Source organism: Neolamprologus multifasciatus, chromosome 18 (assembly GCF_963576455.1).
Source record: "Neolamprologus multifasciatus chromosome 18, fNeoMul1.2, whole genome shotgun sequence".
Lineage (NCBI taxonomy): Eukaryota > Metazoa > Chordata > Actinopteri > Cichliformes > Cichlidae > Neolamprologus > Neolamprologus multifasciatus.
Genome location: NC_140456.1, coordinates 17,551,913 through 17,564,664, shown reverse-complemented (window position 1 = coordinate 17,564,664; position 12,752 = coordinate 17,551,913). Strand labels below are relative to the sequence as shown.

Below are 12,752 nucleotides of genomic sequence, written 5' to 3'. Positions count from 1 at the left end.
TTCAGTTTTGATATGAGATGATTTTTAGTTATTTTCCATGTTCAACTGCACTTTTCACATCATGTTCATTTCCTAAGAAGAAATTCAACCAAAATAATTCAAGCTTCAGCAGATTCCAGGTTTTACAGATGGAAGAAAACCCGTCACTGTCTAATGCATGCTACGCAAAGCAGAATTGCTATATAAATCAAAATAGTTTATTTTCTCAACTCTTACGTTTCTGTAGCATAACAATTTCACACTGTAATTGTTCTCAAATACTGGGTTCCTAAGGCTTTGGGGGCAGTTTGCATTTCTGGTATTTCTCTGCAACTGAATACATGTTTTCCCCTTGTACTCTCCCATAAAGTCTTTACTTATCCCTGATTAAACCCCTGGGTTCTGTAGAATAAGAGCTTATAATGCTTGCTTTGTGGGAAAGTTCTACTTTTCCTCACTGTCATTCTCCTTTTTTCAGACTCTTAGCCTGTTTTTTGTTGTCTGTACAATCCCTGATACCCTGAAGCCCATTACTGCAACAGCATCGTCACCCCACACGCTCAGTTTATTTTCTCAAGTGACTGTATTGCACAAACTGACCCCTTCAGATTCTCCTGATTTTGCTCCTGGAATCTGCTCTACTTTCATTCTGAGTGAAAGTGTGTGCTCCTGTGTTTCACTTATTATGTTTATTACATAAACTGAGCCAAGGTTTAAAAAAAAAAAACTTTCCCAAAAATAGAATATTGCAAAGTTTATAAACACACAAAGAAAGCTATTAAAGTTCTCTGTAATATTATCTTACTAAATGGATTTAGTTTTTGACAACATGCAGTATTCTTAAAATTCAAAAGAAGAAAGGACAACAAACGCTTGAAGATACAATTTCAGTTTAATGAGTGTGTGCACACTTCAAAAGTACATGCTAAATATGTTAGCAATCAGTGAGAACGACTTATTTTACCAGAACTACAATAATCTGGCATTTAACACAAAGGTAAATGAAAACGTAGCTCTAACTAGAGAGGCAGCAACAGGTAGACGGTGCGTCACTCTCAGTTAGTGAACCTTCACAGAAGGCGTTTCAAATAAACACTTGTTTTCTTTATTAGCGATTTTAGTGCGATGAATATGCAGAAAGAGAGGCTCTGAAGCACAAGGTACAGTTAAAAAAACTAATGTAAATTATAACTACGTACCAAGTTCAAACTTTAGCTGCAAAGACATGCAAAAAAATGTATATACTTTGCTAATAAGACATAAACTGTGTTGTCAAGGTGTTTATTTTAAGGTGACATGTGTTGCCGACTAGTCTGTCCAGTGGAACCTCAGCAGCATTGTGTGATATTAGGTCATAAAGCGCACATACTACAGCTTGTTAAGCCGAACACACAAATTCCATTGTCTCCAATATGCACAATGCACATTCAACAGATTCTAATTTGAATTATTAGCACCTATTTACAGCTGACCGTGTTTATAACCAAGAGGGCAGCACAGATAATTACATTTATATTACAACTGTTGCTGTAGCCTTCAAGCAGTAGCAGCTGAGGTATATTTCTAAATGCATAAAGTTGTTGTTCTCAAGAGGACAAAAAAAATCAGCAAGGAAAGGCGGTACAGTGTTTTTGGTTAGAGATAAATAAGGATGAGTCCAAGTGAGAATTTTATAGTGAAATAAAAGAGAAGAAAATGCGAATTTTTGTGGCTTCCACAAGCAAACACTATCATACAATATGTGTAATAGTAATTTGTAATAATAATAATAAGTATTAATATGTTTCTATTAAAGCTACATCAGATTATGACTTCAGCACCATTTTGAAATGCCAAATAAAAGAATATTGCAAACTACCAGTTGAACATGTATACTTCCCCTGTCACAGTTTCAACAATAACTGAACAGTATTAGCTTCACAATGATAGCACAGTAATCACATGTCACATAGTAATTCTACTGGATTTTTTAGTGTTATGTGATGGTCTGTTTTTTTTTTTTTAATTTACCCTGTTTTTTTGTGACATCATCACCAGTATTTAACACACAGAACTAGCTACTGTTATACCTAAACTGAGCTATTTTCCTTTATATATTTCATCAGGGTGTTGCTTACAATAACACAACACAGTGGATCACATGTCAGAAAGAGGTTTGCGGTGTAGACAGATTTTCAGTCAGTGTCATGAGTGCACTGACTAAAATTTAGGTAATTTACAGGGACAGAAGGGTTGGTCCAAGTGGCCACAGGTGGAGCGTCACCTCAGTGTAGCACCCTGGAAAGAAACATTGCGATGGTTTACTGTGAGAGAACCACATCTGTATTGCAGCATCCATTCTGCTACTCCAAACAAAATTTGAGACATGCTTCCCTCTTGTGGATGATTTGAAAGCATAACTCTGACACTGAATTTTTAAGCTGTCGTCCCACAGTCCAAAAAAACCCCACGTCGGTTCAGTTAACTCATGATTCTAAATTGGGCGTGCATGTGCGGGTGTGTTTCTCTGTGTTTGCCCTGATACACTGGCATCCTGCCCAGGGTGAGTATAAGGAGGTGTGTGCATATAAGAAGGGAACAGATTTAAATATAGAGCAATACTTTCAGACCCACCTCAGCTTTCAGTATTGGGCACACATGATGATCTCCGTGATCTGCACATAGTTTTCTGTGAAACAGACAAAAAACAATAATCACCAATACAACGGCAAGACAGGAATAAATATCCACAACAAATGTAAAGCACAATAAGATGCATTCAAATAATTTTCTTTACTAGGTTCACATATTTTACAAATTTAAGTACTTTTCCAGCATAAAAAGCCTTTACCCTCACAAACACATGCTTTACCTTTGTGTGAAGACGATGATGAAGGGCAGGGTCGGCAAGCCAAGGATGCCTCAAAGCCTCACATGCCCCCATCCTCCAACTAATGGGAAAATCAAAATATTTATTTTTACACAGTTCATGTATTATTAGCTTTCGTAAGATTAGAGGTCAGTGTATATGTAAAAAATCCAAATACCTTTTATTTACAATCAGGAGTCTGGAGATGAAGTCTTTGGCTTCTTCTGATGTATCTACAAACTCTTGTTCCTCAAAGTTCCACTGACAGGCCAAGATGTTATTCAGAGTCTCATTGTCATCATCGCCGAGGAAGGGACACAGACCGCTCAGACTAGCAGGGAAAAGGTAACGGATGATCAGCAAAAGTTTGTGGATGTGCGCGCATGCTTCTGTGTGTTTACTTACAGCATATATGTAATTACACCAAGGCTCCACATGTCTGTGTTGAATGACACAAAGTCATAGTTGATGACTTCAGGAGCGAGAAACTCTGGAGTCCCAAAATTCACTCGGAGTTTCTCCCTTGGTTTATATCTAAGTTTGAAATATGATTGAAATTCACAAAAATGACATGTTGCATGTTGTATGACCACAGCAGTTCATCCAAGTGGGAATAAAACAGAAGTAAATACCAGTACTTACATCCTGGCAAGACCAAAGTCAATGATCTTGACCTTATTTGTGATTCTGCTCACACACAGGATGTTTTCTGGCTGAAATTCAGCAACAACAAAGTATTACCATTTGACTTTTTGAATGGCATAATCCTGTTATGCAATATATCTACAAAGTAATCACTGCAAACACGTGTGACTTTGTTACCTTCAAGTCGAGATGCAGGATGGACATTTTGTGCATGTGCTGTAGGCCATCGCAGATCTGCCTGATAAAAAGCACAGCATCCAACTCCATCAAAGTGTGGTTTTCATCAATAATCCTGTCAAACAGCTCGCCTCCGGCAACACTGAAGGCAAAGACGAGCACATGAAAAGCATTAAAAGAAATTTAAAAAAGAAAAAAAAATGGCAGGTAGATAAAATATGTAAGCAAAGTAAGTTGCATATGAAATCAAATTAGAAAAAAGGTAAATAATAAGCTATAAGTAAACCAAAATCCCTTCTGAAATAAATAAACATGTTTTTTTAATAAAGGAACATACTATTCAAGTACAAGGATGATGTCATTTCTTGACTCATAGGCCGCATACAGCTTGATCAGGTTTGCATGGTCGAGATTATTCATGACTTGGATCTCATTCTTCACAACCTCCTACCAAAGAGACAGAAACACAGACACACGGATGCGATGAGAGGTGTCAGCTGTTCTCTGCTAGGACAGACAATGCTTCTTCTCTTCTAGGTCAAATACTTGTCACCTCGGTGACAAGTATTTCCCTCTATCTCTGTTCCAAGAGCGATCTTGTTTTGTACTAGCGAGTGTTTAAAATTTGAAACCGGGACTCTGCTTTTTATATCATGTGATGTAGCTGTCACTGTACTTTGTAGTCATGACAGTATACGAGAGGTGTCATACCCTTTCTTTCTGACTCCTGGCTTTGATGACTTTCGCTGCCAAAGTGAGACCGGATGAATTCTCCACACATTTGTGCACCTGGCCGAAACGACCCCTTTGAGGAGAGAAAGCAAAGACAAAAGTCACATTTCTGTAGCTGGGGAGAAACGTCTCAGTTCCATTATCACATCAAGTCAGACAATCCAGCAGTTGGGAAAAACGGTGCTGTGATAGATGTATTTTCCCACGACGAATCAAAAACTGATCTTCATACGGGGATGTTTCTGGAGAGTCTTGTGCTTAATCTGTTATTTCATTAAATGTGAGCCAAGCTGTGTCTCCACTTTGAAGACTTGGATTAACACTTTGTGATTAGCTACCAGCTGGCACCGGGGATACAGTTTCACATGCCAGTCGGTTCTAAAGTAAAAATAACTGCCGTGACTCTGAAGTTATGAAACATCAGAAAGGAAGGCGGGGGTTGGGGGGACTTTACGCGGTTACATTTTACGGGTAATTAAAACCTGTTCTTACTGACTTTGATCTGTGATAGATCAACTTGTCGATATCTTTTACTTATTTTGCATTTCATGGAGATTTGAGGAGAAGTACAGCACTCACCCGCCCAGGATCTCCTGCCAGCTGATGGTATAGAAGTTTGTAATCAGGTTGGGCTTGGCTGACACAATGCGGTGATTAAAAGGAGCCACTGGAGGTGGAGTGGTGTCTAAAGTCGGATGGGGGCACAAGAAAAAAGATGTAATCTGTTTTAATAAGTTGAGGAATGTGAGAACATACAAGCTTCACTGATAATTAGCTACAGTGAGCCTTTGGAGAGTGTAGATAGCTGTCATAATCAAGTTAGCACATTGTGTACTAAAGAGCTATGATAATCAACAGCTACAGAGTTGCCGCTTTAATATAACAGGTTACCATTTCACTTCATTTTGTAATACTCCATTTGTAATTATTTTTCTTTTTTTATCCTCCCTCCCCTCACCAAGAACCAGTCATACCAGATGGTCTGGCTGTACCTGAGGTTTCTTCCTGTTAAATGGGAGTTTGTCCTTCCCACTGTCGCCAAGTGCTTGCTCAGAACTTCCTTTGATAACTGGGGTTTTATCTCTGTTATTGTACAGTCTTTATCTTACAGTGTAAAGCAACTTGAGGTGACTGTGTGATTTGGCACTATATAAATAAACTGAACTGAATTGAATGAAGTCTGCGACTAACTATGCTCAGAGTCCCAATAAAAAGAGTGGGAAAGCATTTAAATGTATGTACTGATATATAAAGCTATATAAAGACTCTTTACAGATATTTGAGCAGTTCCAGTCAAGCCATTACAAAGACTTCTACTATACAGTGTACTATAAATGATACATACAGAATTTGTTGCTACCTTGAAAAAGCAAACACATTTTCAGTTTAAAAAATGTATAATCCTACAAAGATAAGTATATAATATTTTACTGGTGCTCTCACCGATAAAGTACTGCTCAGGACCATCGTCATCCTCCTTTTCCGCATCATCTTTTTCTCTCTCCTTCTCCACCTGTTGTTTCAGGTTCAGCTGGAGTTCAATTCCATCTGCCTTGAAGACAGCCCAACCCTCTGACTCAGCCTTCTTCTCATCCTTATTTTTGTTTTCTTCCTCCTCTTCCACCTTCTTTTCCAGCAGCTGGCTCTTTGGGTGTTCCTCTACAATAAAGTGTTCCTGCGTGACAAAGGACTTGGTGCTGCTGACCTCTGATAGGGTGTCCTGTTCAGCCTCAGGAGATGGTGCTGCATCTTTGTGGTCATCTCTACTGAATGAAAGTCGATGGATTAGTATGTTTTTTGCATTTTTATTAAAATATTTTTTTTTATGTTTTTGTGCATATATTTGACCATAAAAATAGAAAAAAACACAAACAAACAAAAATAATGTAATAACATATCTAACACTGTTATGAATTGTTATTGAATTAATGAAATGTTTTAGATCTTAAATATATACTATACAGTCGCAATGTGACACCATACAGGACGTTAATGAAATATCATGTTTTGTTCAACAAATTCACAACATTTTTAACAGACACTAAAATGTTTAGTATTATAATTGTAATAATAATAAATTATTCCAGATTGTTTTTGTCCTTAAATGCAATAGTGGACTACCTGATTGGAGTTGCTTCCTTCTTATTGTCAGGGGAGGTAGAAAGACCTGAGACTTCTTCAGCTGCAGAAACACCTTTTTCCTCTTTGTCCTCTTGGACTCCAAGCTTTTCTTCTTCTTTTTGCTTCCCTATATTCTCCACACTAGGCTTGAGCTCCTTCTCTGTAACATCCTCAGGCACCTTCTCTCCACTTTCCTCCTCAGTAACTGCCTCAACATCCTCATTTTTCTCAGCAATATCCACTTGGGAGTCTTCTTGCAGGTAGTCCACCAAGCTGCTGGCAGAGGCATCGGGTTCTTGATCTTTAGGGGGCACTCCAGTTTCTAGATCCCGAAAACCAAGTGTGATCTGCTGACCTGATTTCTCAGCGTTCTCCCTGTTGAGTTTCTGAACCTCCTCAAGGAGCAAAATCTGCTTCTTCAGTGAGATATGTTCTACAAGAATACCAAAGAGAAGTTAGATTTAGTCTCTCAGGATCTGGTTAATATTCATCGCTTTAAGAAGAATTAACATTTTCACTCTGAAAAATTCCACTCCAATCTTTAAACGTAGTTTCTATCCCAATTAAACGCTAGCAAGCAACAGCTACATGTAATAACACTGTAATACAGCCACATGTTCCACTCATAGAAGGTATTTTAGAGTATTTATTTACATTTTGCTGCTGCTGTGTCTCAGATTATTTTGACTTGCAAAGAGACACTGGAGTTTGTAGAAGTAACAGTGTGTTGATCTCAGCACCTGCTGTATCTGGAGGCTTCATCTTCTTTTGTGCTTTCAGACCCTTAGGGCACAAACGGGGTGTATCTGTCCCATCTTTGCCTTTGTGGTCTTTCAGCTGTGAAATGCAAAACAGAAACTGTCAAACCAGAGACCCAGACGAGTACATTAATATGAAATGAATGCATGATCAAAGCTTTATTAGAAAATAAAGAAATCAGTTGTGTCGCCCTGGTACTATTTCTTGTCCCAGAGCGAAAATAAAATACAGATGGTCTTCTTTTTTTTCGTATCTCTGGAGTGGCGATGCAAATATTTCACATGTTCTCTAAGCACATAAACGTACAAAGTTTCCACATTTGCGAGAGGCGAGGAAATGCTTTGGTCCGTGAAGCTTTATCTTGGGAGAAGACTGCAGAGTACTGGGCTCACATGCAGGCGTTATCTCTTGTTTCCCTTTTTTCCCTTTATTAGAGGTAGTTTTCTAGTAAAAAGACAAGAAGACAATGGTTAGAAGGGTTACATGAATGCACACAGAATTGGTGGCATTTTGGTAAGTTAGATTCATACGTTAATGCACAGGATGAATCAAAAATCAAAGACATGTTTGATTTAGTGTCACATGTAAAACGCAACAAGAAGTTAATAAAACGTTGAGTAATTTGATGACAGGCGAATGAAGGATAAAATACGAAGCATTTTCTCTGTTCTCAGCACACAAATTAGCACAGTTAGTGCACATCTCTATTGCACTGGTAGAATTGCATGCCTTTGATTATTTGTGGCAGACTTGGATAGACAGGAGCAGGGCAGTGAATTTATAGCTTATCATTGGTCACACTCAGCGATGGAATGCAATGTCGACCCTGAATGGAAAATATTGCAAGCGACTGCAGGCTGTAGTTCAAATTTCTCAGCTAAGGAAACTCACTAAACACTCTCTGATCAGCTTAGCATGGAAAAAAACCTGTCTTGAACATCAGGTGTCTCACATTTGTTTTCTGTATGCTGTTGGGACATAAACAGCAGGGGAGCTATTTCAAGTGCAGCGTCTCCCCAGTGACCGCGGTGATTGGAGGGTGAGGAAGTGAATGCAGATGCCGCAGTAGCCCGAATTACTTTCAAGTATGTCACACCTGTGGAGGTGGAGGAAGACGGAGCAGCCACCTGGCAAGTGGTCTGACGACAACAGAAATTCCCTGAAACGTGAGTCACGGTGAAAACATCACATTAGTATTTGGTCATTAATCATCAGGGTATAATTAAGCCATAAAATGTGACACAAACTTTTAACGGGCTTGATATCGTTGAGTCTGATTTTAACGTAACCAAGTATGGGCATATAAAACCTAAGAGTGCACCACTGCACAATGTGCACTGTTACGTAGGTATTTTTTCCAAGTATGTGATATCGTTATCATGTTACGTCAGAGCCACTTAAGTGAGTTCGCAATTTGCTTGTACGTCATACATCAAGAGAGATACAAGCTGTGTGGCGAACTGATAGGAGTGTGGTGTAAGATGTCAAGCAGCACTCAGTGACCTTTAGTGAGGTTTAACTGGATGTGAGTGGATCCTAAGTTTTCAGTTGGTGAATTGTTTTTCCTTTAAAAAAGTCATAGAAAAATGCATATTTGATTATTTTTTTCTTCATTAAGTTCAACATTTTGAATCTTGCTAGACTTGCGAGAACTACAGTGGAAGCAGGCATTGCCTCAATGGGACTGTATTACTTCCATGAACTTGTAGCAGACTTCTGAAACACTATCTGCAGTTTAAAATAAAGACAATTACTGGAAGCTGTAATTCAAAAATACCTTGGCAGCATTGTAACAAGAACTCTCGCCTAAGTTTTACATTTTATGTACTGCAAGAAGTTTAGAAGATTGCAAAGAATCACAATGACAAAGACTTCAGACAATGACTGTTCATCAACAAAGCGATAATGGCAAAGATATGACTTGGATAGTAACACTAATAGGTCCGCACAAGAGAGCTGCAGAAATGAAATGGAAATGAAAGAAATGGACTGCGAAACAGAAAAGGAAAGAAAACACTACAGTTTGTTAACACCTGGTAAGCTGAAGGGATGCAAGACCATTTGGACCACAAACACTGTAGCCCGCATCCAAAGACAGCATTTCTAAACCAGGCCACTCGTATTTCACCGCAGACCTTGCACTGGCCCTCTCGTGCCCTGCTGGAGGTCCCCCGCAGGCTTCATGCGAAGGAGACCCTCAAGTTACACTCGGAGATCCAACATCGACACGTGTGAGTTAAACTGGGAGTTTATATATGGAATAAGTGACATACTGTCCAGTAGCTTACCCAACACTATAAAACTAGTCTTCTTGCTTACTTTACCTTTAATCAGCAGTTGGCAGGTTTATACACGTCAAAACTCAGACACTACAGCAGTCTATTATATGTGGAATTTCACACACAAGCCAAGTCACATTCGCTGCTATGATCATTTTCATATGTCCTGCCAAGAACAACAAGATCCCAGTGAGATCTTAAAAATCAAAGTCAGCATGGATTATACAAGACTTGATGCTCATGGTGATGCATGGGCTATGATGCCTGGGCCACCTTTAAATACATCAAAACAAATGCTTGTGAATCTAAATTGGATCAGTAATAAAGGTTGTCCCCTTTTTCTCCAAAACCTCATTCATGACCAAACATCTTACAGTCCTTTTGCAGTATAGAGCAGGTGCACACTTCAGCCTATATGTACAGTGTCTTACTTCAGCTTGTCTCACCTTGTCAGGCTTTTTGGATACTGTATCTGAAGATGATTTCCTCTTTATAGCTTGCTTCCCTTTGGTGTCTTTTGACCTCGAGCCCTTTTGAGCCGTCGGGCCTTTGAGCATCAGCTCCATTATCTTCGAATGTTTCACCGTCTCCCCGATGAAGCTGATCATCTGTTGCATGCTGAGGACCAATTTTTCCATTCCTTCCAGCTTCTGAGCCTGCTGCTCGGACCGCTGGTTCACCACCGACATGATGGAGCTCATCTCCTGGCAAATCTGCCCCACCTCTCGTCCCATGACTTGGGTCTGATTCATTACCCTGGGCGGGAGATGGATCTCCTCCTTGTCGACCTTCAAATTCTCCATATCCTTCTCAATGTCGTCAATGTCGTGAGACATGCCATCTAGTCGGCTGAGGACTTTTTCCTGAATATTGATGAGCTTGTCCATCTTGCTGCTCAGTGTCTCTATGCGATTTTGGATGATGTCAAAGCCTGCGTTCTTGCCATCACCCACTGCATTTATTACCAGGGAACTCATGGTTTCCAGTGATGTAAAATTCACGTTAAGACACCAACTTGGGACAAGAATAGGACCAAGAATGCCCTCAAAAATACTTCTGCAAAAATCTTAGCCAGCTCTACAAAAAATGAAATAAAATTCAGAAAAAATATTCTACATCGAAAACTGCCAGGTGACAGATCAAATAAACTATAAAGCTCAATTTGTGTTTATCTCAGTTACTACTGAGTCAGACTTCTGTTCCTCCCAAACCTTATCCCTGAGCGGCTGCTCCTCTCTTCTAGAATTGGTATCTAGAATGGAGTGAGCAGGTGTCCCTAAATGTAAACGGCCAGCCTACGTCAGCAGGGTTTAAGTGATTGGGGTGGGAGCTTGGCAATGCTTGGGACATATGAGACATTTGAGAGTCTTTAAGTGTTAAGCCCACCACCGTCACTCGCCTGCTGGCTGTCAAAATGTTCACTGTACACATTTCTGCTTCTTAGGACAATGCTCATTAATTTGCACAATTTATCCTATTTAACTGACGGAGGTATTAACTTGTTCCAAGAGACGGATACATGTGGTTCACATTTTTCAATCAACTGCACTAAAAAAGAGAGAGAGCTGAATGTGAAGTCCATGTGTGGCTTTTTAGGCAACGCAAGAGTACGTTTGAGATAATTTCAAAAGGGAAAATGTTCAGTTCGAGTGTTTATTTGTTGTACTAAAATGTTTGTGACATCAAGGGAAGGACTGGGCTGTAAGATATTTGGCACTGATGCATGTGACTGTGCGTGTACTGTTGTGAATGAGAACCATGTTGCAATGCAGATTCCCTCCTTATCTTTTGAATGCCTAAAACTCGCACTCAGTGTCAGGGGCAACCTGAAGAGGTCTGTGTTTCCTGGTTGGGTGGAGATAGATTAAAATGTTTATCCCTGACCTGAAATAAGAGATGGGTAACATGGGCGAGTTATGTTATGCTTACTCACTGACGGAAACATCCACCGATAACCATCCTTAAGACAGCAAAGGATCCATTTTAACTGAGCTGCTGTAATATGACCACAATCCAGCTTCACTATATATCAAAATAGGCATGATGTATTCTACCAACAAATCAGAGAAAACATATAAACACAAATGCAGCCTCGCTGTTGGTCGGGTTTTTGTTTTGTTTTGTTTTTTGCCTTTCTGAGTTCATTCTGTACCCATAAGTACACGGATGACAAAATGAAGGAAGGATCCAGCTTTGCTCAAGCTACCATGAAATTCTTTTGGCAACAGAGGCACAGAGCACAAATTGAGCCACGGTGACCTTAGCCAAACTTGTTGTGACTCCAGCCAAAGTCTGGCCTCACCGGTGCAAAGGACCAGGGAAGGTTCTGAACTCTGCAAAGGAAAGTGCAAGCTAGTGAAGTGGGAGAAAAAGAGTTTACCTGTCGGCTTATGTTTCATGACAAGTCACCACACCGAGTTGAACATTTGTCTAATTTTTTTTTTTTTTTTTTTTTTTGGTGTAGATACCCTATGTTGAACAAAGCCTTCACAAATCCTTCTACACCAGTGAGACCAGAGAGTGAACCGAACCACTGCTTCCCCTTGAATTTGTATTGTCTCGTGTCTCACTAAAGCAAGACAGCTGCAGCAGGAAGACTGAGTAACTGTGACAGGGCAGAAACAGATGGAATGAAATGGACCATCAGTCACTCAGGGTAAGACACCAGTGCTCACACCTGTCTTTGAATGCCAGCAGATGACAGACAGCATGGGAATTAACAGCATGTTGTGTCAATTTAATGAGCTCGGACACTTAGCTTTCTTACAGTGTGCATGTGCATGTAACACGCACAAATATTAAAGACAAGACAGAGCAAATGATTCTGCAACGTGGTGTTGTTGTCATATCAGTGGACATTAAACGCAACGTTGCAACATCCTGGCACTAGTAGATCTGTCAGTGGTCAGCGGTGGGAGGTTACGAAACCCACCAGGAGATATAAAGAGACATTAGACTTATGACATAAAGCAAATGTCAAGTTTATATCACTTACACTTTACAGTGAAACTAATACCAAAGAAAGTAACAGCATCACGGCCAGGGCTCAAAGTCGTCTCTCACCATCTCTGCCAAGAGCGAGTATGTGTACACACAATGTGGAAGCTGTGAAATCTTTGCCCGGTCTGCTGCTGCGTGGTTAAAAGTTGTTACGTTAATGTGACAGCAAAATCACTGGGATGTTTAGCGGCATTGTCTAATGCATAAATGAT

General features: G+C 39.8%; 1 protein-coding gene across 3 annotated transcripts; it reads right to left on the bottom strand.

Annotated features, from left to right (window-relative positions):
- Nucleotides 1–852: 852 nt before the first annotated feature.
- mylk4a (myosin light chain kinase family, member 4a) lies at nucleotides 853–11,179 on the bottom strand. Of its 3 annotated transcripts, none has more exons than XM_085140489.1 (15): nucleotides 9,987–11,179; nucleotides 7,568–7,705; nucleotides 7,243–7,339; nucleotides 6,503–6,935; nucleotides 5,825–6,147; nucleotides 4,961–5,066; nucleotides 4,361–4,454; nucleotides 3,987–4,096; nucleotides 3,650–3,791; nucleotides 3,470–3,540; nucleotides 3,233–3,361; nucleotides 3,006–3,158; nucleotides 2,831–2,909; nucleotides 2,593–2,647; nucleotides 853–2,256 (listed from the first exon to the last, which is right to left on the bottom strand). In XM_085140489.1, exons 1-14 carry the CDS (start codon nucleotides 10,515–10,517, stop codon nucleotides 2,594–2,596), a joined length of 2,460 nt encoding a protein of 819 aa, XP_084996615.1. In that variant the 5' UTR covers nucleotides 10,518–11,179; the 3' UTR covers nucleotides 853–2,256; nucleotide 2,593. The 3 variants fall into 3 exon arrangements, with proteins under 3 accessions (XP_084996615.1, XP_084996616.1, XP_084996617.1); XM_085140490.1 differs by having other exon boundaries at nucleotides 5,825–6,144; nucleotides 9,987–11,173; XM_085140491.1 differs by lacking the exon at nucleotides 7,568–7,705 and having other exon boundaries at nucleotides 9,987–11,173.
- Between the last annotated feature and the right edge of the window lie 1,573 nt (nucleotides 11,180–12,752).